Here is a 26,314-nt window from a genome sequence, read left to right as displayed (position 1 = left end):
GCTGAGTCAGAATGATCTAACAAGCCAGAAGCAACTATGTGCAACATAGCAGAGCTTCTCTTTCACAACCATTTTAAAGTGTGATAATGATATCTTATTTCTAATGCACCAGGTTTTTGGAGCTCAGGCTAAACAAATTGATGTGTACCGAAGTGTTGTGTGTCCCATTTTGGATGAAGTACTTATGGGCTATAATTGCACTGTGTTTGCGTGAGTATCCTATTTATTATCTTCAAATTCAAAAATATATTCTTGGAGCTAACATTCAAACCTGTTTTGCACAGCTATGGTCAAACTGGTACAGGAAAGACCTTCACCATGGAAGGGGAGAGATCACCTAATGAAGAATATACATGGGAAGAGGTAAAATATGTTTTTTTGAATTCTGAAGGGGAAAATGAGGAATAGGACATGTCATCCTGCCCCAACTTAGTGCTCTCCAGGGGCGTTTGAAATTCCAGATTCCCATCATACCCAGATAACAGGTCCAATGGCCATGCTGACTGGGGATGAATGGAATTGTTATCCAACATGTTGGCAGGGGACCTAGTTGGAACAGGCTGGTGTGTAGCTGACAGCAAAATTCCATTAATGTTTCTTTGATGGAAACATTTTAAGGGTTTATACCCTGGAAAACATGCACAGGATTGTAAAGTAAGGTTAAATACTTGTAGCCTTAAAATAATATGTAATAGATTTTAGTAGAAATAAACATTTAAAGAGGTATACTTGCTGTGCTAGCATTCTAAAGTGCAAAGATTAAACACTGAAGGAAACTAGTTAATTCTAATATGTCATGTTTCTACACTTTCACTGTAGGATCCACTAGCTGGTGTAATTCCCCGTACTCTGCATCAAATATTTGAAAAGCTTGCAGAAAATGGTACAGAATTTTCTGTGAAAGTATCTTTGCTAGAAATCTACAATGAGGAACTCTTCGATCTTTTGAATCCATCTCCAGATGTTGGGGAGAGACTGCAGATGTTTGATGACCCCCGTAACAAGGTAAAAAGTCTGACCTGTTTTCCCCTTAATGGCTGTGGGATTCTAAAATATTTAACCTCATATTCTGTTTGACAGAGGGGTGTCATAATCAAAGGTTTGGAAGAAATAACTGTTCATAACAAGGATGAAGTCTATCAGATCTTAGAAAGAGGAGCAGCAAAAAGAACCACTGCAGCTACTTACTTGAACCAATATTCCAGGTAATAAGCATTTTTCTTTTGATAAAGTGGGATACAGTATAGCTTTTCAAAGTGTGTCACTTCTCTAATAGTGCAGTTATTTTCATATTTATCTGGAAATTAGTTCCCTTAAGTTCAGTGTGGCTTACTCCCAAGTGTGTAAGATTTAATTCTCAGGTATTCAGGATGTGTCTCATTTTTGTTAGTGCTTGTCACGTTTCATTATGCAGACTCTGAGTATGTGATCTAGCTGCAGGTAAGTATTTTTAAAATACAGTTATATCTGAAATATTTCATGTTTGGCATAAACTACCATATGATCTTCCCTGGTACTTTCACCATTAAAGCTTAAGCAGTGATATTTGCTTCATGGATTTCTTCATAGAATCAAGTTAAACTTACAGAAATTTAAGAACCCTTGTTGTGGGGATGGGGTGGATTTTCAGGAAGAAGGTTATGTGGGGGGAGGGTAAAGTGAAAAACATTCTATGCTTTCTCATAATATATAATTTGTAACATAGAATATATATTTGTCATAATTGTGAAATTTATAGAGCAGTCCTATGCATATTTACTCAGAATTCCCAGCTTCATGAAGTCTAGGTGTAAGATCCACTTCCTGCTGTGGGTATTGGTTAGAGTTGTTCGACTTCATTTCTCACCCAAAATTGCAAACTGATTCTCTGAGGTTAAACCTTCCAGTTCTTTTTCAAAGACGGCCCAATGTAGAGCCATTTATAGCACTCCAAGCCATGGTGTCACAGAGACCCTAGCACCACATTCTGAAAATGCCTCTCCAAGAAGCACTGGAGCTTCCATAGAACATTGCCTCAAAAGATGTGCCTTGCTACACTAAATGCAGTTATATAACATATATTATCTATAGAAGTGGCTGCTGACCAATCTGATTGGTAAAGATGAGTCAACAGAAGCAAAACAACAGCCATGAGACATAGAAGGTCTTAAAACATTATATGATGGGGGGAAAGTTGGAAAGGGCTTTTTCTCCATCCTTTACTCATCAGCAACATTCACCATCATCAAAAGCCTTTTACAAAAGTATTTGCAGCTCATTCTCATTGTCAAGGTTTTAAAGTATTCGCTTCACTCTCTAGCTACTAAGCACTGAAAGTATATATATTTCTTTCTACTCTCACTTCAATTCAAAACCTAAATTTTATTTCATGTCCCAAACCCTTCTTAAAATGCACAATCCCAATTTCCTGCAAAAGGCGTATCTTTTAGAACAATTAAGAAAATAAATGTAGCAGCCTATTGCTAGGCTCCTCCTTTAAAAATTGATAAAATTCTCCAAGGAAGGGCAGCTAGCAAATAGCTGAAGAAGGAAGAACTAGAGAGAATTGTTGTGGAGAAGAACCTGGAAAGGAACTCAGGCACAGACTAGCTAGAATCAGATGGAGTATCTTAATCTAACTCAGAAGACAACCTAGAGGTGGACGAGGCTCAACTATTGTCTCAGTGGAGTCACTCTATCATACCCACAGCCATTTCATTTGGCTCAGGCAGGTTGGAAAGCAATTTGCTGATGAGTGGCCTGCACTATCACCCATTCCCTTGTTCAATTCAGGACTAACCCCATTTGCCACTCCTGTTGCCAGTAGGGCTTTTTCTCTTCATTATTGAAGTACTGAATGTTACCAGTACAGAGCTGACAGGAAATAATGGGATGGGAAGGGACATGCCACCCCGCCCCCAAGTATTTTAAAAACTATCCATGGGGGAGGTGGAGGTGGGATACCAACCTCTTCCCATCCCCCTCCACTTTCTGCCAAACACTGTCTCTTTGTAGATTGAAGAGATTTAATCTTCAAAAGCAGCTATTCTCAAATGTTTTTGGTGTTATTCTGCCACTATCCCTAGGGTCATATTACTTTCCAGTTCTTCCAACCTAGCACCAAGCATCTATGGAACAAATTAATATACAGTATTTCTCACAGACAGTTTTTGCAGCATGTCCATCCATGAACTTGGGTAGTAAGTACTTCAGCTGGTGCAAAATAGAGCTGCCAGGTTGCTGACGGGGACAGGGCGTTGTTCTCATATAACCCCGGTCCTCCGTCAGCTTCACCGGCTCCCCATTGAAGTCCGGACCCAATTCCAGGTGCTGGTTATCACCTATAAAGCCCTAAACAGCTTGGGACCTGGTTATCTAAAGGAGCGCTTGCTTCCATATTTGCCCTCCCGCCCCTTGAGATAGGCGGCAGAGGCCCTTCTCTGAGAACCCTCCGTGAAAGATATTAGGAGGGTGAATACCCAGTGGAGGGCCTTCTTTGCAGTGGCGCCCCACTTATGGAATGCACTCCCCAGAGAGGTCCGCTTGGCGCCATCGTTATTTGTTTTTCAGCGCCAGGCCAAGACCTTTTTATTTAAAAGTTATTTTAATTGTTAGATTTATTTATTAATTTTATATTTATGCTGGGATGTCTCCAGATTTTATGTATTTGTATAGTTATTTATTTGTATTGGAAGCCGCCCCAAGGCTTTTGTGAATGGGGCGGCATATAAGTGTTCCAAATAAATACATACATACATACCACAACGACTAAAAGAAGAATGGAGCAGCAGCCACTCCTGAAGTTGGTTATATTCCTTCCAAGGTCACTTTTCAAATTGTGTTAACAAGATGGTTTAGTAAGAGGCAAGGTGTTGGATGATAAGGAAGTAAGTCACCACTGGTCCCTGGATCCAGTTCTTTGAAAATTCCTTTGTGTCCTTAGCCAATAATTTCAGCATTGCTAAACTGGAATGCATCCTGTTTGCTTTATATGCAGAATGCAGTTGTGGTGGAAAGCCATCAGGGGGCACCAAGAGAAATCAACAAAGATACTTCCTTTTCCCCTACATGCAATAAGCCAGTCTTCTCTAACTTGGGACCCTCCAGATGTTTTGATCTACAGTTTTCAATATTTGTGATCTTTGGCTGTGCTGGCTGGGACTGACAGGAGATGAGGCCTAAAATATCTGGAGGATATTAGGTTGGGGAAGGCTGCAAAAAGCCAAATTAGGCTGAATGAACTTCAAGGAAAAGAAGTTATATGCGGTGAATGGAAGATTTGTGAGGTTCAACAGATTTTTCCTTATTGGCAAACCAAAAATGTATTGCCAGCACCTACTTTCAGCCAGAACTAAGGGCTCTAAAATGTAGCACAATGTCTCGAGGTAAGTCTTTTCCTCCTCTTTCCAGTTCTGAGGTTGGAACTGGGTGAGGGGCAGAAAATACTTGCCTGACAGTTTGTTGTGCCTTTGCTCCTAACTGGTGCTGGTCAAGTGCAGGAGCATGTCAAGCTGATAGGGTCCTTTCTTGCAAGGTGCAGGGGCAAGCCCGCATACTTCCAGCTCTACCAGGTACCACACCGAAACAACTCCCAGCCAAACTTTGCAGGCTGGAGAGGGCATGCACTTCGTCCCTATCCCCTTTAGTTTCGTTTAGTGAGGAAGCCTCAGGTTCCTCTCTTGTAACAGAGCCTACCTCCCCATTTACCATGGGGAGATAGACACACGAAACCATGGCACAATGCCTACATCAAAGTATTCTTGGTAATTGTAAGGACTTGCTTGAAACTTTCCTTACATTAGTTCAAAGTAACATTTCCTGCAGTTTGGATGAGTGGAAATAGTTTTGTGTTCATGGGTTCCCCTTGTATTCTCAGACATTATGGTTTGCATGAACATGCAAGTAGCTAGTTTCCAGTCTTGATTTAGAGTATAAATGCAGACAACAGTTCACTGATTCAGGTATAGTGGTAAACATGCTTTCTAATTCTCTAAGCAATTATGTGAAGGTTCAGAAAAGCTACATTCTGCCAAACCAGGCTGTTTTTCATTCTGTAGTAAGTTATCCAACTGATTCTGAATTCCTTGGAGAATATATTTTATTGCAAACCTTTAATGAGTGCCCAGTTTACTGTTTTGAATGGAATTTAAAAAAATTGTTCTTCACTAAACTTGAAGGGAAAAAAATTCTGCACAACTGTGAGTTGGTTTGTCTTCAGATTTAACCTCTACTGTGAGTTGGTTTGTCTTTAGGGAATTTTGTTCAAGTTATTTTTTAATGGTCACTGGAATATTTATTTGAAACTGTTAACTCAATTTGCAGTCGATCCCATTCGGTGTTCTCTGTCACATTGCATATGAAAGAAACAACAACAGATGGAGAAGAACTTGTTAAAATTGGGAAGCTAAATTTGGTAAGTGTCAATACATAAGATTGTACAAGTAGAAATTATACATAGGAATAACAGATGGGGCTGAGAAAGTATGCAGTATCACTTCAACCACAATAAAAGATGATTAGGTGAGGCTTTATTTCCAAATGGCCAACCAATGACAGAAGTCAAATGTCTGGAGGGAGGTTGTATTACAATGGCTAAATTGGGCTACTAAAACAACCTGGAATTGATTATCAGGGGAGGAAGTCTATATTCCCTAGTTCTGCAAGCATTTCTTTTTCCATTTCACTTCTCTTTGCTTCCCAGGTATCCTGCACATTTGATTGGTAAGCTGAGGAGTGGCCTCAGCAGCACCATTTTCAATCTCAAACTCCGAGTGTGTAGTACTTGAGTGTGGTCTTTCTTCTGCTCAATTTATAAAGCTGACTCCCTTACACAGCCTTTACCCCACTTCAGCAATAGCCTCTTCCTGGACCTCCACAGCAGTAGTTAAAAGGATTTTGCAGCCCCGGCCTCCACCCATATTCCTGAAAATATACTCAGGCATCTCTCACTGAACCTCTGCTACTTCATTCTAAATACTTCTATTTATGTGATTCCAAGAAGAAGGCTATCTTTTATCAATTGGCCAGTAGAAAAACAATGGATTTGTGTACAGTGGAAGTATGCTTTTAGTTCTAGTACTGAAAACAAATTCTTAGTCTGTGCATGTGTTCACAGGCATATTGTTTCATAATTCTAAGTCTGTACCTTGGCTGTGGCAAAAGTGTGCATGGAAGAAGTAGTTGTAAAAGTAGTTTAAAAGAATAGGAAGAAACTTTTCTAAATGTAACTTTTTTAGAGGGAGATGGAATCTCCTTGTCAGCCCAGTTCCTTATTTTTAAATGGGGTAGGAAGATAAAAAAAAGCTTCAACTGATTGTTAATATTTGGAAAGAAAGACATACTGCATATTTTTAAAGGCACACTGCTCGTTTTTATGAGTTGGAAAAGAGCAGGATCATTTAAGAGTCTTATAGCACATTAAAGTCAAGGACATCTATTCTGACACAAGCTTTTGTAGATCATAGTTCACTTCATTAGATGCACAGAGTTATCAAGAGTTGTTTTTGCTGTAATATGCTAACTCAGCTACTTTCTGGAAATTATCCCTCATCTCTTTCCCTTCTCTAGATCTGTTTCTCTTCTACATAGGTTCTGTCCTTGTTCTTCAGGTTGCTGTGGGGAAAGCTTCCCACAATGGGTTAGCTCTCTACTGTCCAGGAAAAGCAGGGACTCCATGGTAAGATCTTGTGTAATCTATTGGTCCCAGGCCACTTCCTGCCAGTTTGTTTCTGTTTTTCACCCAGGACAGTGTTCATTGCCTTGCAATTTATTCTATCATTCTACTTCTTCTCAACTGTCTTGGACTACTTCGAAGCCTTTTTCTTATGCTGTTCCTTCCATGCCTCCTCACAGAAAATCTTTGCCTTCTATCTTGCTTTGTGCTTTTATGAGGCCTTCCAGCTTGGAAGAAAGCACCTGCAAAACTATGAAGAAAGCAAGCAGCATTACTTATGTGCATGATGTTAGAGCCCAATACACTATACCCTCAGTTTCTATTTGGAGATTAAAGTTTCCCACCATGATAGCACACAAACAAGCAGTGACTATCAACCCATAGGCTCAAGTCTCCTTTCTGACTTCAGCGCTGGAGACCAACCTGCAAAAGACCAGGCTGTGTCTAACTCAGCCATGAGCACATGCATTGAGGCACTTGAGTCTACAGAGCATGCCACCCTCTCAATCTGAAAATCAGACCTGTAATCAGAGTCAGTGGAAGAAAGGAAGCTGTCAGTAGAATGCTATGCACAAGAGCAACTGAGACATGCCAGGGCTTTGAGTAGATTCAAGAACTTTTTGGTCTCTCTCCAGCTTCTTCCCACCAAACACATTCTGGGAAGCAGTTCCAATTTTTACCCTCAGGAGAACTCCGTTTCTCCTCCTCCCTATCACTTGAAGCAGGTGGGCCTTAGAGAAACTTCTCAGGGATTGGTGGTGGTTAAAAGCTGGACGTTTACTTTGCTAGTGTAATTGAATTTGTATTATTCCTTCAAGCAGGCTCTGACTTGTGACAAACCAGACATTTTATATGAGCACTAGCCATCTGGTCTGTATCTTCTACACCTGGCTGTCCTCTGAGCTTTCATCTTCATGTCAGACATTTATTAAGGAGAGTCACACTTCAAGTCCACCAGTTATGCACAGATTTCCATCCTAGAGCCTGCCTATCCTGTCTGCTGTAACCACTCAGAACAGTATCACTCCAGTCATCTTCGACTTACTGTGACTCCGAATGAATGTCTTCCAAAAAGTCCTGCCCTTGATAGCCTCACTCACTCCTTGTAAACACAAGACTAGTTGTCTTCCTCAGTTTCTGCCTTCGACATTCCCTAGCGTTATAGTCTGCTCCAGTGAAATATAGGTTTTTATCCTCTGAGCTGTAACTATTAATGGAACTGGTCAGGTGAAGCCTGAGACACAGTCTTATTGCATGGTCTCTGCTTTTATTGGGCTTAGAGGGCACTAACCCATTCTGGGATGCTTTCATCACACCAATCCAAAAGAAGCCTTTACAGTAAGTAACCAATGTAGGTTCTCTGATGCATTTTCCAGTCCCTTCGCATCCTCTTTACTTCTTACCTTCCCTGACATTCCACATACTCCTTCCCACCATATTTCCCTTGAATGCACCAGTCTAACTAATCCTGATCTGACAAATGGATTGTTTTTAAAACAGATGTTTAAAAGACCTTTCCACATCCTTGTAATTTGCAGTAAAGTAAAGATGTGTGATATTGGTAGCAACTTCTAGTTTTTGTTAATAAACCTCACAGTTACTGTGCTGTTTTTGCTTAGTCTGTTCTCCACCCCCCACCCCCTCTAAATGACAGGACTAAAAATGTGCTCAAAAATTTGCCTGAGAAAGTTATATATCTCTTGAGGCTCAGTTCTAGTCATAAAGTGGGACAACGATTGAGAGTGCTGATTTTTCCTTTGAAAAAATCAGAACAAGGATCTGCCATGGACAGCAGCTGGCATTGTTTATCTCTTGGCTTCTGTGTTCTTCACCTGTAGCACAGCATTGGTTGCTCTTGATCAGATCTTCATTCTGCTCATAGTTTAAGAAGAGGGTGATGTTAGCATTTTCAGCCCAGTAGTTACTTAGGAGTTGCACCTGTATATGCAAGTCATCCCCATATCTGATTCATAGAATGCATGAGCATTTGTGTCTTGGGGTCTTGTTCAGGTTGGTAGAGCTTCGGGTTCTACTAAAATTAAGTCGATGGTACAAGCTGAAACTCTCCTTAACTCAGATGCATGGAATATTTGCTAGGAATGTGGAACTGGGCTTTTTTTTCCTAAAGAGAGACATGCAGAGACTCAAACTAGTGCTATCTATCCTGTAAGCCTCAAACCTTAATTTGGAATAGGAGAGTGGGAAGTTGCACTTGTGCAGTGGAAAAGCAGCAGTACTCTGTATGTGCTCAGGAATGTTCTTACTGTGTTTGAGCTGGCTAGTAGAATAATTCTTAGCAATCAAGCTTGGATACAGCTTGCTGATCCCAACCTGTGACAACAGAAACTTATTCACCTTGGCAAGTTCTTATTTATAGGTTGATCTGGCAGGAAGTGAAAACATTGGTCGTTCTGGAGCTGTTGACAAAAGAGCTCGTGAAGCTGGAAATATCAACCAGTCCTTATTGACTCTGGGAAGGGTCATTACTGCACTTGTTGAAAGAACCCCACATGTCCCATACAGAGAATCTAAGCTTACTAGAATCCTGCAGGACTCTCTCGGGGGACGCACAAAAACATGTATAATAGCAACTGTTTCTCCTGCATCCATCAATCTTGAGGTAAGGTCTTTGCCTTCATATTATTTTATTGAAGTAATTTAGTAATTGAAGCAAATTTAGCCTCCAAGTTAAACTTGTAACAGTTGGGAAGATCTACAGGAGTTTTATTGCTGGACCCCTGGCCTTTTGCAGGTAGACTGTATATAGATTGCAAGAAATAAATGGTGGCATGTCTCTCAGTTATGTTATAAGACCATTTGAAAGTTTATGAATTACAGTGGAGGAACAGCAGACACGATGGCTGCAATGTTTTGTTGACATTAGATTAATTGATGAACACTGTTTTAATCATTGTCTCAGTCAAACAGGAGAGTCATAAAAATATGAGTCTATTCTGTGGTCATAGAACCAAAGCATTGTATTCCAAGAGTTATTTCTCCTGCTCTCTGTCATAGAGGAAGTTCCTCTTTTGAGGTGGTGTTTCCTACAACACACATGCTGTCTAAAAATAATTATAACAATTTTCTTTTTAAATTGTTGGTTCTACTAGAATGCAGATGTGTGCGAATTTAATCAACTTAACTTAAAATTCATACAATTGGTTAGTTAAGGCTTTCTAAATCAGGTTGCAACCAAGGAGTCTGATGTGAGATGGTGTTGAACTGACTAAAGTTGGCAGAATGCACTGCACATATGCACAATGCAGCCTTTTTTGAAGTGAATATTGGTGGTGTGTTAAAGTGCATTCTTGCATTTTTATATGGAAGCGCTGGAAAAAGAAGACACTTGCTCAATGATAACTTTTCTTTCTCTTGTGTAACAGGAAACCCTGAGTACTCTTGAATATGCCCACAGAGCAAAGAATATCATGAATAAGCCTGAAGTGAACCAGAAGCTCACAAAAAGAGCACTTATCAAGGTTCGGTTTGCCTTCACAAAGTATAAATGGTATACTGTTATTATAAATTATTGTATACCACCTAGGTAAGTAGATAAAATGGTATATAAGTGTTAATAATAAATAAATAAATCCTGATCAACCTTGCCTACTGCATTGCAGGCCACATCCATTGCAATAAGTTGGAACATGGAACTTACGAATAGTTATTAAATAGTTGGGTTTTGATTGTGGATACCTCAGAGGCTACATTCCAGTACTATGCTGATATTTTGACAGGAGTATACAGAAGAGATTGAACGCTTGAAACGAGACCTTACAGCTGCACGTGAGAAAAATGGTGTCTACATTTCTCTGGAAAACTATAAGTGAGTATGTCTGAGAAGACTGGCAGCATAGGGTTAACATGGCATCAGCCTCAACCTATGGAGTGTGGGGTGTTGGTTGATCTTGCTGGCCAAGCCAAAAAAAACCTTAGTCTCCAGTCCCTCTCCAGTTTTTCTATACCAGACTATGGCCTCATGTCACACTTATTCTTTACAAAAGGGGTGGAACAGGTTGCTTGGAGGAGTACCAAAGCAACTTGTGACTAGTGTTGTTCAACACCTTCCCCAACTAGCTGGCAAAGACCAGTGAGAGAATGGCTGCTGGGAGTTGCCCCTTGGCCTCCAAGCAACAGGCCCGCCTACCTTTTACTGCTCTGGAACAGGAAGGATAGCAGATTCCCAGTTTGGTCCAGTTGTCAGAGGGCAGAAGCACATGCACTATGGCAAGTGGATTTGTCAAAACCTGCTCATTCACTCTCGCATGACTCACATGGTGAATGACAACAAAACTGGCATCAAAATCAGGCCACTTAAAGCCCTTATAAACGTATAAAGCCCTTAACGGCTTGGGACCTGGCTATCTGAAGGAGTGTCTGTGTCCATATCTGCCCTCCCGCCCCCTGAGATCGGCAGCAGGGGCCCTTCTCCGGGAACCCTCCGTGAAGATATTAGGAGGGTGAGTACCCAGAGGAGGGCCTTCTCTGCGGTGGTGCCCCACTTATGGAATGCACTCCCCAGAGAGGTCCGCCTGGCGCCGTTGTTATTTGTTTTTCGGCACCAGGCCAAGACCTTTTTGTTTAAACGTTATTTTAATTGCTGTTTTTATTTATTGATTTTATAATTTTTATGCCAGGATGTTTCCAATTTTTTACATATTTGTATTGATATTTATTTATCTGTTGGAAGCTGCCCCGAGGCTTATGTGAATGGGGCGGCATATAAGAATTCCAAATAAATAAATAAATAAATAAATAAAAATTTACCAGAAATCATAACCACTTGCTTTAATAGAAATTTTGAAGTCATATGCAAAATATACTGTATACAAACTATACTGTGTACAATCAAAACCTAGAAGAGACAATAGCATGACAGCAAAGAAACCCTGAGCAAAAGCACTCTTGTTAGGAGAGAAAGATACAGTAGAACACTTCTAGCAGCCCATTGAATGAGCATGAAAAGCTAGCGTTGAGTGTCAGTTGAAAAAGAAGCAGGGTGAGGGCAAGTGAATTAAATTGCTTTAAGCCTCTTAAAGCTTGTCAAATTTTGAAGAATGGTGCAACTGATATGCTGCAAAGTTTTGTTGCAGATTTCTTTGTCTAACTGCTGCCTAGGCAATGTTCCTATGTGGAATGACTGGTATGAGGTTAGACCACATGCAAGTGTATAATTTTGGTGACTTCATTGTAAATGGTCTCCTCATATAGCTTATGTAAAAATGTGCATCAGTAGCTACTGATACGAGAAACTGCCCTTCACAGTACTGTCAAAACAGGAAAAATGGTCAAGTATGGGCAAATATGTCTCCTCTGCTTTGCGCTCACAAGCATTCAAGATGCTTTGCATATTCAACTCTTTAATGATCACTGTATGTGGTTTTGCTTTTAGTGCTCTTCATGGGAATTTGACAGTTCAGGAAGAACAAATTGCAGAGTATATTGAAAAGATTGCAGCAATGGAGGAAGAACTGAAAAAAGTAACTAAACTTTGACTGTTTTTAGTCTTGGGGATGTTTTGAGAATCTGCAGTGTATTTATAATCTAAAAGATGCTTCAGACTTTTTAGTTAGTGGGAGATTTTAAGAATGCAAGAGTGGCTAACCAACAGTCTTCAGCAAGGACAATGCTGGCTAGGAAAATATAATGCACTTATTAGCACTGCTTACTGAAGTTAAAGCACTGTTAATTTTCCCATGCAGTTCTTTCCATGAGATGATAGAACTAATATAGCAAATAGCTATCAGTTTCTAATTAAAATGAAGCACCTCAACATGTCCATTCAGATGCAACAACAAAACATGTTCTGAGCATGATTAGTAGCAAACTTCAGGCTTGCACACCCTTCTTTCCTTTTCTTTCAATGTGGGGGAAAATTAGATGCTATTGCAGCAAATTATAATTTTCTGCTTTTTCTGAATGAGGGAAATCATACTTGGCCTTAAGACAGACTTCGGGTTCTTATTTTAAAATGAAGTGCAGTTTGTTGCATTTGGGCAAGATGGCTAATCAGAAGTTGAATCTTCTAACTCTCTTGGACATAGGAAGGGGAGGAGGGAATATGCTGGTCCAGGATTCCCTGGTGCTCATTCTTGTAATGACAAACCATAGTTTGTCATTTTACATAGATATTAAATTGAATGCCCTGCTTTAGATGTAATGCTGAACCATTGAGTGGCACATTTTCAACTGGGCTTTTCTAGAATCATAGCTTCTTGTATTAGTTCTGAAACCCATCATGAAAGGACACAAAGTTCTCCCTCATTTTTTGTTCAGGAGGGTATGTATTCCTGAACATATATATGTTTCTTTCAGATCATTTGTAGAATACACTATTTCTCTAACATGAATTGAGAGAAGAGACTGTACTCATGTTCTGCTCCCTTACTAACTGTCCAAAACTGATGCCACTTCCCATAGGAAATCAGGAGTTAAATGCCTAGGAGTTAGAAAATATGTATTTTATTAAAGTAATTAATTGCATGAACATTGCCTCACTTGACTTCCTTTCTCCAAATTATTCTATCAGTGTACACTTGCAAATTCTGCTTAAGAAGAGATGGGTGTCATTTGACTTACTAAGTTAAAGTCTACAAAAGGTTTCTGAAAATTAAATGTTTGGTTTTTTCCATTTCTTATGAGAAAATCCTATACCTAATGGTAGAGTTCTGTAACTTAAAAACAAACATGTGCGCACACACACATGTTTGGAGATACAAGGCACTCCTAGTAACTTGACTTAGCCCATCATATGAAAAGCTTTACTTCATAGTCAAGCTATGTAAAGTAAAGTTATGAAAAGTTTAACTTCATTGGGCTCTTGTATTACTAATTGATCATCATAATACCATTTCTTATAAATGTATTTTTATTTCTCTTAATACAGGTCACAGAGTTATTTACAGTTCAAAAAGCTGAAATGGAAAAGTGTCGGACAGACCTTCAGATCAAAGAAAAAGAACTGGAAGACACCCAGAAGCACTTGGAAACAACTAAGATCCTCCTTGAAGAAGAAGAGTACGTGGCATCAGTTCTGGAGGATACTGAAGAGAAACTTCATGGCACTGCAACCAAGGTTATACAGTTCGTTGTTCTAAATGTTTCTCAGCATTTGCATGCTTAATAGGCAATTCCAGTATAATAAATTTTGAGAACAGCATGTCTTCCAAGTAGCTCATAAAATTTTGAAGCTGACATCAGTACATAAACACGATCTGTTTATGATGACGCAGGAGTGATTATCTGCTTCTCACTCAAAAGGAAGAGGGCATTCTGTGGAAAGGTGAGCCATGCCATCCACTTAGTGGAAGCAAGTTCATAGTTGATTTTAGCTTATGCCAGGTGGAGTTGCTATTCTAGTAAAAGCAAGAAGTTAAGCATGCAAGATTGCCCATGGTGCAAGAAACTGACAAGATAATACATTCCAACAATACAAACAAATAGAATAAAAGAACTGGGATAAACTTGTAAAAGTATTTTCCAGAAAAGTCCAGTAAAATATGATTTAATTTATACTCTTGCACACTTACAATGAACAATATGCTGAATATGAATATGCTGTTCTAAAACTCCTTGTATTAGATAGGAATCAATACCAAACACTTCGGCCAAACTGATCGTCTTCAGTGCTCTACTCAGTAAAATAGAATGGTTTAAAAAATATAAACAAGTCTTTTACAATTTAAAATAATTAATGTTCAAATTGAATGTAGCTCCATGTACCTCATTGTGTTCATTTTTGTAATCAAAGACTTTGTTTCGCAGCTGCTTAGTACAGTTAAAGAAACCACTGAAGATGTGTCTGGTCTACATGCAAAACTAGATCGTAAGCATGCAGTTGAACAGCATAATGCAGAAGCCCAAAGGACATTTATGGATAGTATGAATGCACTCTTCCTTAAAATGCAGGAATCTGTTAATCAAAACTATTGGAAACAACAGGACATGCTCAACTCGTACACATTATCTGCTGGTAAGTACTTCTATTCAACTTTGTGTGACTCAAAACTTCCCACAAAAACCAATCTGGAATCAGCCTTGTTCATAAAATCATTAATAACGTACTCTTGCCTCTTACAGGCAAATGACTTGGTTGACCTGCTGTATCCCTCCTTCTGTTAATAGGTGATCTTCTGTCTGCTAGCTCTTCAGCCTTTGGAATTACTGCAGCAGTTATAGAGGCAGCATTCACCTCCCTAAAAGAGACTGTTTCAGTTGAAGTCTCTCTAGCTTCTGAAAAGATGCTGAGGCAGGAGGCACTTAACCTGGAAAATAGAAATGATCTGCAGCAACTGATAGTAAGTGGAAATGCTGTCAGCAGTAAAATAACTGAGCAATTATCATGCTGTTCTGATAATGATGTCCTTTGATTTCTTGATACACAAACTTGTGTGAAGTATACATACCAGTAGTGCTCTTACCCAGAGATTGAGGAGCTGTGCATACTTCATAGGGCGAGCACAAAGAGAAACCAGTGACTGACTGGGTCTAACATAACCTATTTATTTGCCTGAATTATGCTCCCTCCCCTTTCCCAGTTACCTGGCATACAGGTAACAACAGTCACTCAGATGTGAGTGACTGTTTAGTGACAACAGTCACTAAAAACAACAGTCACTCAGATGAACTAGTATTTCAGCTTTTCAGAAACAATGAAAAAGGGAGCTGCTTGGGTCAGTGGATATGCTTGTGATCATCACTAGGCAAGGTTTGGTTCGAGCTGCCAGCTGCCAATCCTACTCTTCCACCAGGACATCCATTACTGAGCCATACTACTAGACTGCAATATAGGAGGTGTTGCTTAAGGCAGAATGCTAAATGTCTGTATCAGCCTTCCCCGCACTGGTGTCCTTCTGATGTGTGGTAACATGACTTCCTCCCTTTCCCCCCTTCAAAATAGAAAGAACTGTCTGTTATACTATTCAGTCTTTGTTTTTAGGACGAGCATTCATCTGCATTGGACAGAGCATTAAGTAGTTTGTCACCTGTGGTACAACTTGTGTTGAATTTAAATGCTCAACTCCAGAACAACTTAAAGAAATATTCATCCCTAGCTGAAAAGGTATTTGTAAACATCTTTCATCTGCCATAACTATTGTACTTTGGTGAGATCAAACAAGTTTTACTTTAAGTTTTAAATGTGTTCTAAAGGTAAAGCAATGTCCTATGTCATTGCATCCTGTATTGATGGCATATTTAGCTTATATATATGTCCTGCTAGGATAGTTCAGGGAAAAAAAACAGTCAACACCAATATCCTTTTCTAATTTAAAGATGACAGGCTTTAAAGAGGAAATGACCCTTTTCTTCCAAGATCATTCTCTTGCTTTGAGTAAACTACAAGAAGACTGTTCCCAGATGTTTGCTCAACTTCAACATGACTGCGAAAGTCTGCAGAAAGAAATAGAATTGGCAAAGCTGGCACAAAAAAAGGTATTTCCTCTTATTGCAGCACAATAGTGAATAGATCAGTGAACTCTGCAACAGGTTCTTAGTGCACCTGAAAAGAAGTGGGCAGAATTATGACCTTGGTCGACTACTGGAAGTTAACCTTTTATTTGTGTATTAGTATTCCATAGAGGTGAAAATGGTTAAGGTACAGCCCTAATCGTTCATTCTATTAAAATGGCATAATATGCAGGGGAGGAGCTTTATGCAGAGCATTTTCTCCCTTTGTATCAGATGCCCTGCACAAGCCACCCCTGGCCCGTTGTGACCTGGAAGTGTAGCTGTAGTTTCCCTGAGTTTGAGCCATTGAAAGCTCTACAGTATAAAGGAGAGGTAGAATTTGTTTCCTGTGTGAATCTCTGTCGTTCTCTCTGTGTATACCAGAAACACTTAGGTGTGAATGTAGGGCTACTTCTGAATGTGTTGGAAAGGGGACTCGGGTGATATAGAGCAATGTATTTCTCTCTTTATACTGCTCTATGCAATAACTTGGAGGTTGGTTTGTGTCTATATGTGCAGATCACGACAAGATATTTGGAATACAACTGGTAACTGCTTGGCCCTGGTTCCTGACCTCCATTCTGTAAATGGTTTTGGTTGAAGGACCTTTGTTCTCTTCTGGGTGGGAGAAAGTTGGGGGAGTAGATTGCACAAGTCTGACTTCTATCCATCATTGCTGCACAGTGGTTTATGCTGTGCTTTTCTTATAGCCACTGAAAAAGAAGATGATTTCTTAACTGACTCTCAGCGCTACAGATAACAAAAGTCTGGCCATGCAAAGGGCAATGGGAGTAAATCTGAACTGTCCAACATACTTTACAATCATAGCTTCTAAAATGAGCAAAATTTTTGTAACTTTTTGCATTTATGCTAGGGTACAGCCCAGCTTATTGCTTCTCTGCAAGACCAACTGAACCTGCTAGACCAAGAAACTCAGCAGAACCTAAGTGGAGTCCTAGAAAACGGAGGAAGGCTCAAAATGAATATTAATCTTGTCCAAGAAAACATAACTGTGTAAGGAAGTTCTTTGATATGCATATCTTTTAAATATCTTTGAAAGGCTAGTAAAATACTCTGAAGACTTATTCTGTATAGAAAGGTACATGCTGCCTAGACTAGCATTCAGAAATAGAGTTCTACTGAGATGACAAGTCTAGTTCTGGGAATCTCAAGTCTCAATATAATGTCAAGTCATATTGGACCTATTGCTTGTTTTTAGTTTTTCATCATTAGCTGTGAGCCTTACAGACCTTGGAAAGAGTTGCTACTCTTGAAGTGACAGTTCTTCATGGTCTCTGTGCATGACCTCTGCACCTGTGCGGAATCTATTGTCAGGACAGCTAATGTTAGTTTGGGTGAGAGCCCCTCCCCTTCCTGAACCTTGTGGCCTTGGGAGGGGCTCCCATGCATTGCCTCAGTTTCTTTTCCATCACCACCATGCCTTGATCAACTTGAGTATTTTTTTAGCATCCATTACATTTTTATCTCTACCATTTTCTACTCTTTGGCTCCTATTCAGCCACCATCTCTCCATGAATATTTTTACTCTTGATTTGTAAAATCCAAAAAAGAAAACAAAACCTACTCACTTTCTCTCTGATCTTTTGTATCCTTCTACCAGTCCTTTCTCTGCTCATTGCCTTCCTCATCTACTGTGATTGCATCAAAGGCACCCTTTCAAAAGTGGCTGGAGAGCGGCACTTGTGAAAGAGATCGTGGGGTGCTGGTTGACTGCAGGCTAAACATGAGTCAGCAGTGTGATGCAGTGGTCAAGAGGGCGAACGCCACCCTTGGTTGCATAGCCAGAAGTGTAGTTTCTAGATCAAGAGAGGTATTACTACCACTCTATACGACTCTGGTGCGCCCGCAAGTGGAGTATTGTGTTCAGTTTGGGGCCCCTCATTACAGGAAGGATATAGCCAGGTTAGAGTCAGTGTGGCGTAGGGCCACAAGGTTGGTGGCTGGTTTGCAGGGGAAGCTGTATGAGACAAGACTGAGGGAACTGGGTCTCTCCAGCCTGGAGAAGAGGAGACTCAGAGGGGATCTGTTGGAAACATACAGGTATGTGAGGGAGTGTCACGCAGAGGTGGGTAGAGACCTCGCCTGCAGAGGAGGGCAGGATGCACTCCAATGGAGCAAAGCTCAGGGAACCAAGGTTCAATTTAGATGCCAGGAAGTACTTCCTGACAGTTAGGATCCCGAGGGTGTAGACTGGGCTTCCACGGGATGTGGTTGAGGCCCCATTAGTGAGAGTGGGTGTTCAAGGATAGGCTAGATGTGCACATGGTGGGCATGTCGTGAGCAGAGCAGGCTGGAGCCAGGGGTCAGACTAGATGGGCCGGGAAGCCCCTTCTGACTTGTTCTGTTTCTGTTTCTACATTTCCAGATTGGAAATGATGATTGCTGCTGCTGCTGCTATTATTACATTATATTTCTATACCACCCATAGCTGAAGCTCTCTGGGCAATTTACAACATTTTAAGTCACCCATCCAGATTTTAACTGGGCCTGATCCTGCCTGATCTGGAAAGCTAAGCAGTATCAGACACTCCAGGCTATATAGAAACTGAAATGAGATGCTCCAATTCTCTGTACTCCCCTTTGGGCATTCAGCAGTCCCCAGGGCCCTCTCTAAATTCATGGTAGTGGTCTGCTCACACTTTTGCCGCCAAGGAGTACAAGTCTTCCTGTACTTTGATGACTGGCTCCTAGTTGCACCATTTAAGACAGAACTACCACACTTCATCTACACCACCTGCTCTTTCTTACAGTCTGGGGTTCTGTATTAACCACAAGCAATCCACCCCCCCAGCCCATCCCCTTCATAGATGCCTGTCATCTCATGCTCAGAGAAAGTTCTTCCAACATCCAAAGCATCTGCACTAATCAAGATGGCCACCAAGTTCAGCACTAGAGTGACTGTTATGGCCCACAGAATACAAAAGCTGCTTGGGCTCATAGCCACGAAACTAGCAATGGTCCCCTTCTCAAAGCTCTGAGTGTGACCCTTTCAAAAGTGATTTATCCATGCATTCTGCATCACTGGGCAACCCACACATGACATCCCTTGACATCCTTCCACACGCAAGGAACAGCTGCCATGTGTGGATCAATCCTAACAATTTGCCAAGAGGCATCATCTTCTCACCCCCAGACCATCAATTATTGTCACCACAGAGATATTGCTATCAGGATGGGGAGCAACTGTGGTCACCTGAGAAGCCAGGGGATGTGTAATTAACAAAAGTCCAGGCAATACAATATGCAGGCACTTCACCGCATGAGCCTTGACATGAAAGAGTGGCAACTGAGCACCAGGCTGCATCTTTTCGCTTTGCTTGACTTCTACAGCTCTGTCACAGGACATTCTTCCATCTCCTTTACAGTCCAGGCCTGATATCATGAGACCTAAGCAAAATACTCCACCCTAACATCAACCCTCTAAATCTCACAGATTAGCACATTATACTATAGACCCTCACAGCTGAAACTCTGCCATAGGGTGTCAGTGAGGAAACTTAGCTGGTTCCCACCCTATGAACTGATCTGGCCATCCAAGAGCCCTCTCCACATGAATGATGGGAATGTTCACAGCCCTCCTCACAGGAATTCCTTTGCAGGATCTTTGCAGAGCAGCTACATGGTTCACACTGTCAGTTTTTCAGACCCTACAGACTAAATGTCCAGGAAAGGGCAGAATGCCCCTTTGGCAGAAGAGTTTTCTGCAACTCTGGTGACAACACCATTCTCTCCAGGTTAAGTTTGCTAGTTGCCTATATGTGTGATGCACAGAGACCACAAAGAAAGTTCGTGTTGCTTAGCTGTAACTGTTGTTCTTCAACACTGACCCCACTGGGTGTTGAACTGAAGGCACCTAGCCCCGCTCTGCAAGGGGTACAGGGGCTGAACCACAGGTGGTACAACATTCCTTCCTTGGTCCTGGGACCTATAGGCAGTCTCAGTGGAACTGGGGGGAAGGATGGAAGCTCCTCCCAAGGATGCAGCTTGCTGTTGTACTTGTAGCTTCTGTACTCTTAGCTGTTGCAGCTCTACCACTCTGTCTAAAAACTCATCATCTTTTATTGCCTTGAGGGTAGTCACTCACTGCTCTAGTGCTGTCATTTTTTTCCTTCTAACAGGAGTATTAACTGAATGTTAACAACACAGTCCTACCAGGAAATGGGAGGGTGTTACAAGGAAGAAAATGAGGTGGGTGGAGACTTCTCCCACTGACTCCACCACCAAATTCCTGTTAGCTCACTCTGATCACTCACTCCCTAGGAGCTTGGCTGCTTGTATCCCATAGTCCCTAGATCAGCAGGGATGGCTTCCTCTGTTCTTATTCACAGTCTCTGTGCATCACACATGGGTGCTGCACCTGTGTCTGCTCATTTAGGAATCAGAACTGGAATGAATCTTATCACCCACACAGCTGCTGCTGGTAATCAGGCCGCTCCGCTTCAGTTGCAGCTCTCAGGAGTACATGAGCTCTTGGAACAGATGGCTTGCTGGGCTAATCCAGGCCTCTCACTGTTTGCCTCCACCTTTGTCTCCTCTTCCACCACAACTCTGCTGCCAGAATCCTGTTAGCTCTCCCTGTTCACTCACTTTGGTCACTGGGAGCTTAGCTGTTTGTATCCCAGGATCTCTAGACCAGCTGGGGCAACTTTCTCTGATCTGCCCAGTAGACTTGGGAACCAGACTATGGGTAGAAAAACTTCTCAAATTGGTTTACAAAGTAAGCATGAAACAATCAAATATGAAATGAAACCAACAACAAAATGTAAATTTTAACCAATGTTCATGCTTTATCTCACTCATAAATATGAGTGTCCAAATATGCAGCCATTTTACTACATATTTGGACACAAGTAGAGTACATTTTTTGCATATAGGCCTTCCCTATGATTTAAGATGGTCCAGTTGTCTACTATCCTAATTGTCTCTCTTTACTAATGGGATTTTATTAGGGGCAAGTACTTTTCAATAGCAGAATCCCAGCCATCTCTTGGGAGGCTCATGTGTCTTCCCATTTAGCCTATGGGAAATTGCTTTTTATCTCCTATGCTGCTGTATAGGAGTTTAAAAAACAACGTATGACATATTGTTATTTAGCTGGGAAGAGATTTACTTATTGTAAACTGTGTTATATACCTGCTGGGTAAAAAGGTGAGTATAAATAAGTTGGATTAAATAAAATTCCTGAAACATCTAGAATATTGGCTCTTCTGAATACACTCTCCCTTCAGCTACTGACTTCACTTCAGCTACTAATCATAAGAGTTGGGTAGCTTTGACTTGATTACAGTGATATCTTTAAGACTGTGATTTTTCTAGATACATTTGGTGTAAGCTGGTATAGCTTAGTGGTCGGGACTGAACTACAAATATGTCATTCTTCCAGCTTCCGTATTTCAAGAAGGAAGCAATACTCTGGTACCTTACCTGAGCATTACAACTTGGCAGTTTGCTCAACTGCTGTACAAATGCATGATTATGTCAATTCAGGATTTTGTTATTCACAAATTTTTAGAAGATAGTCCCAGGATAGCAAACCCACCCTGCTACATAGTTAAGTGACTAAGTATTTAGATCAACAGTTCTAATAATCTATTGATGAATCCATTCATACAGGCAAAGTATTGGCCTTGTCAATTCTACAGCTTCCCAGCACAGCTTATTTAACCAGCCTCTGGATGACTTTATCCAAGAAATCAGGCATTCCAGCAATGAAAATGTTAAGATACTCTTGGAAGCAGCTAGTCACTGTAAGGTCCTGGGCAATAGCCTGACAGATGTGAGCCAAGCAACAAGTGACTGGGCTGAAATTGCAACTAAAAAGATGGTCTGCCTAGCTGACCAACAGAGTGCCTTCCTCAACAGCGGGAAAGAACATCTAAAACACATCTGTAAGGTAAGTCTGAACCTTATAAGCAAGTGTCAGACTGACTATGTTTATCAGCTAGAATTATATGCTGACGACCACATCCATACTGCCTCAAGAATTTACCCAGGAAAGGGAGGTTTGCCACCAGCCTTCTTGTTGTTGTTACCTCAGAAGTATTTGGGCTTTCTGAGAACATGGAACAGCATCCAAGGAGATCTGAACACAAATGTAAATTATGTAGCCCTAGCATAAAGAACTTCTAATGCAATGATGCAATGGATTTTTGGTGGAACCCTATCATGCCTCTTAACATTGTAGGAATTGTGCTAGAAGTCCCTAACATCAGTATGACATAATTTACGTTAGTAGTGTGATGTAATCTGTGTTAGTACTTGTCTCATATTGAGTGCTGTCCAGGCATACACCTTTTTGTCCAGCAAAGTTTTTAAAAGTTCCTATTTTTAAAGATATCCTTTATCAAACTACTTTTGTGCATATATTAACAAGGAAGCAACTACCATCAAAAAAGTTGTGTTCCTCAGGGCTGGTGTTTCCATTTGGCTGGTTGTACATGTCTCTCTAATCATGGAAACACTCAAGAAAAGAGCTCTTTGAGCTTCTCTCTCCCACAGAGGGCTTATTTTTTAGCAGCTGTAAGCTTTGTAAACTATAAATACATTTGCTTTTAAAAAGTATGGGGAGTTGTTAGATTACTAGAAGGAACTTTCTGTCATACACTCAGTAGAAAATACCTTATGATCAAAACAAAAGTTTGCCAGTATAATAGGTCTGTTCTCTTAAGACATCCTTTTTGCTTTCAGAATGTAGATGCCAGTTGCAATACATCAATTGCTGAAGTCACAGACCATATTGAGAGACAAAAAGATACTGAACAGGTGGTCCTCAAAAGGATCCTGGACAAGATGCAGAACGATAAGAATGTACTTACAAACCAGAAAGAGATACTCCTTGAAGAAACAGAAGGTGGTTTAAGTCGAATTAATGGCTTTGTGTCAGAGGAACTGAAAGTAGATATCCCAACAGGTATTTGGGGAGAGGAATGAACATACAGATAACTGAAAAAGCAGTCGGGAGGGAATACTTTAAGTGAAAATGGATTTCTGCTCCAAAAAGTAGAAGATGACTTAGACTTTTTTTTTCCTCCTCAAAGGAAGTACCCCACAAAGGAAAGATTACTGTTACCCACTGACAGTTGTGAAAACAGAACCCCGTGATCTCTTGCTTGACAAGTTAAGAAAAAAGCAGGGAGAGCTAACAGCTGTATTGCAGGCTGCTGCAACAAATGGGACTACCAGGGTCCTGGATCAGGTATTCGTGGAAATTATTAAATAGAGACAAAAATGTGCCTCAAATTGCTTCTCCAAAGGTGGGATGCGTAATGGCAGAAACATGACTGGGTGTTGCAAATTGTACAAACCAAAGTGAGTTGTTTAAAACTTGTATACAGATGTAGAACAAATCAGATACTGAGGTATCTTCCTGTAATACTTTGGTAGTGTGCATTTAACTTGTAGATAACCTGCTGTATCAGTGAATGTAGAGATTAACTGTTGTGTTTTCAGGATTCTTCGGAGAATGAAGAGGAGATAAGGGATACCAGTGAGTGCCCATTCAGTGAAAAATCTTATTTGGAGACAAGTGTGTGTATTCAGACAAGTGGTGGTGTGCCTTTCTTCCAGGTAACTGTTTATTTTCTATCTTTTTGATACAAGTAGAAGGGCAAAGGCTAACAGTCTTCTGGAAGGGCTAAATATAATCAGGAGACACATGCAGCTCAGTATACAGGTGCACTGGAACTGTAAAAGATTAGATAAATCTGTAGCCTGCACGCTAATATTGGCATAAGAGCATTGACCTTGGTGGAGCTTTCTTTTGAGTAGAAATGCCTAGCGTTGTGCTATAGTAAAACTGGCTTTGAAGGAGACAATATAGCGATGAGAACATTGGCATGCAGTTGTCAGAAATAGAAGCAGTACCAATTTATATTTTTAGAGCAGCCTATTACTAGAGTAATGCTAGAATTTCAGTGGACTACTTAGCAAAAATCCATAGATAATGAAAATAAGTAAAAGGTTTTAAACAGTGTTGTACGGCTATAGAGTTGGTACTGAATAGAATGTCCTTACAATCAGCTTTCATTTAATTTTTTAAAAGTCTTTAGCTCTTATGACTTCAAAGAAAAGCTGAAACGTTTACTATCGAAAGCTGTAGTGAGGGCTTAGTAAGATTTCTAGCTTTTAAGTAGTGGGACTACAGAGCTCAGTATCTCCTTTCCCTTGTTTGTGTCTAGTAGAAAGAAAATGCAGGAAAATTTATATAATGTATAGAGGGTATGGGAAGCAAGCAGAGTACATACAGTTATATGTTGGATGGCCAACCTAATTAATAATTTTTAAATAGGATTCATTAACTTATTTTTTCTTAACTACTTAGAAGAGCTTTAATATTCTAGCCAATAATTTTCTTTCTTACAAATGCAAATACGTTTTAGTCTACCTTCTTATGGAAAATACAGTTGAGTCCACCATGATTTTGGGAGATAGGTTAGTAGCTGCTCTTCCATTGATATATCCTAAGGCTTGACACCCCATCTTGAGCAATTGTCCCCAGAAAGGCAATAGGACTTGTTGCAGATGAAGCTATAGATCATCCATGCTTTAGCATAAGGATGAGAAACTAAATTCAGTGTCCCACCTTGATCGTTATAGGCTTTACCACACAGAAAGCAAATCCAAATTTTCTAAGGTAGTTTGGAAACAATTGTGCATAGGATCTTGGAATGTATTTTACTGCCGTTCCTGACTCAGTTCCCTTCTACCACCTCACTGTACTGCATGGGTAAACCAAGTGTCTCTGGTTGGTGTTCCTTTGCTGATAGAAGCTTTTCTGATCCATTAGAAAAATGGGGAAGGAGGTGACTTTTGACAGTGCTTCACCCAGCCCCCTGTGCCATCACCCACATTGATTTGGAGAATTCCCCAAACCTCTAGAGTAGATCTGGGGAGAAGCAGTGGTGTTGCAGAGGTGTGGGAAAATCTCATAAAAGTTACCCATAATTACAAGTTGTTTTCCATTCTATTGATTGAAACTTCTGCTAATAAAAGAGCCCTTTACCATTTTTAAATACTCCCCATATTTAAAAACTCGTCAGTATCTGCCACCTGAAAAGCAGTCTGTTCTGTCACCTCATTTTGCTATATGTTCATACCATGTTTTAATCATGCTACCTTGTTGATCATCTATGAGATATAAGACCATATTTCAGCAAAACAGTTGATAGACTGAACTGTGTACAGAGATTTCCAGAAAATGGAATTAGTGCAGAGCTTTTTAGCACAGTGTGTAATGGAGAATAAATTATAATTTGTGTCTTCTAACTTTGCAGCATAAAAAGAGCGTCAAAAAGGAAAAGGAGAACAAACCAGCAATCTTCCTGGAAAGGGCCAAGGAGGATTCAGCAGACACATATCTTTCAAAATCAAAGTATCCTCTAAGAACACAAAACTAACTGTGCACCACCTCCTTCTTTCTTTCGTCCTTTCTAGTTTTGCATAGTTTATCAGCTTGAGCTCTGTATGTAGTATTATAGTGTTGCAGGTTACCTGTAAAAAGATGTAATAATACCTGGCTGCTTCTTATACAGTGTCATTTGCCTTTTTTTCAAATTTTAAAACATCCTACTTTAGTGTTCTTAAATAAAGACCTTAATAGTACTTACTAATAGACTTCTCTCTGTAAGAGTAATTGGCATCCATAGCTGAGGTGTGAATGGAGGTCTTCTGAACATACCTAGTCCATGTGGCTTATTTTAAGTAAATTACCGTTGTCTTGCCTGGGACTAATGCACCTTTTAAAACAGTAATGTGGTACTTCACACCAGAAAAAAATGTTGTGTTTAAACATTTGTGGACCAGACTCCAGTTCACTGGAAGAAATTTATTCGTTCCTATATTTCATTCCTATATCACCCATAGCCAGAGCTCTCTGGGCAGTGTTAACAAAGTATAAAAACAACATAGAATAGAAAAAAACATTAATATCTATGCGATATGTGTACTTTTCACTGACAAGCATGCTATATGTGTACTTTTCATTAACAAGCACTGATCGTTTTTTCAAAAATGCCGTTTTGAATGTTAAAAAAACCCTTTCATACCTGTATAAGAAAAAAGTGGTCTTGACCTCTGGACACTAAACATGCAGGTGATCAAGTTATATACTGTAATTTTAAAAAAACCAAGATCTATGAAATCATTGTATTTTATCAGAAGAAGAAACTGACAATTTAACAAAGGGATTCCTAGGCT

General features: G+C 40.3%; 1 protein-coding gene across 1 annotated transcript in view; it reads left to right on the top strand.

The window, feature by feature from the left end:
- The window catches only part of KIF11 (kinesin family member 11), a 31,100-nt gene extending 5,380 nt beyond the window's left edge, over positions 1-25,720 (top strand). Inside the window, exons 3-22 of the mRNA XM_044420671.1 lie at positions 113-210; positions 285-363; positions 820-1,005; positions 1,081-1,205; positions 5,302-5,392; positions 9,030-9,272; positions 10,036-10,131; positions 10,390-10,478; positions 12,045-12,132; positions 13,539-13,727; positions 14,417-14,624; positions 14,777-14,949; positions 15,591-15,713; positions 15,926-16,084; positions 16,974-17,113; positions 21,734-22,013; positions 22,808-23,030; positions 23,158-23,315; positions 23,570-23,686; positions 25,393-25,720. Of these exons, the coding sequence (XP_044276606.1) occupies positions 113-210; positions 285-363; positions 820-1,005; positions 1,081-1,205; positions 5,302-5,392; positions 9,030-9,272; positions 10,036-10,131; positions 10,390-10,478; positions 12,045-12,132; positions 13,539-13,727; positions 14,417-14,624; positions 14,777-14,949; positions 15,591-15,713; positions 15,926-16,084; positions 16,974-17,113; positions 21,734-22,013; positions 22,808-23,030; positions 23,158-23,315; positions 23,570-23,686; positions 25,393-25,515 (2,988 nt within the window). The 3' untranslated portion in view covers positions 25,516-25,720. The remainder of the gene's footprint in view (positions 1-112; positions 211-284; positions 364-819; positions 1,006-1,080; positions 1,206-5,301; positions 5,393-9,029; positions 9,273-10,035; positions 10,132-10,389; positions 10,479-12,044; positions 12,133-13,538; positions 13,728-14,416; positions 14,625-14,776; positions 14,950-15,590; positions 15,714-15,925; positions 16,085-16,973; positions 17,114-21,733; positions 22,014-22,807; positions 23,031-23,157; positions 23,316-23,569; positions 23,687-25,392) is intronic.
- Positions 25,721-26,314: the final 594 nt, after the last annotated feature.

Source organism: Varanus komodoensis, unplaced genomic scaffold, assembly GCF_004798865.1.
Source record: "Varanus komodoensis strain SLA01 unplaced genomic scaffold, ASM479886v1 scaffold11, whole genome shotgun sequence".
In the NCBI taxonomy this organism is placed as follows: Eukaryota; Metazoa; Chordata; class Lepidosauria; order Squamata; family Varanidae; genus Varanus; species Varanus komodoensis.
Note: the sequence above shows the minus strand (reverse complement) of the source record. Positions and strands in the feature narration are given on the sequence as shown.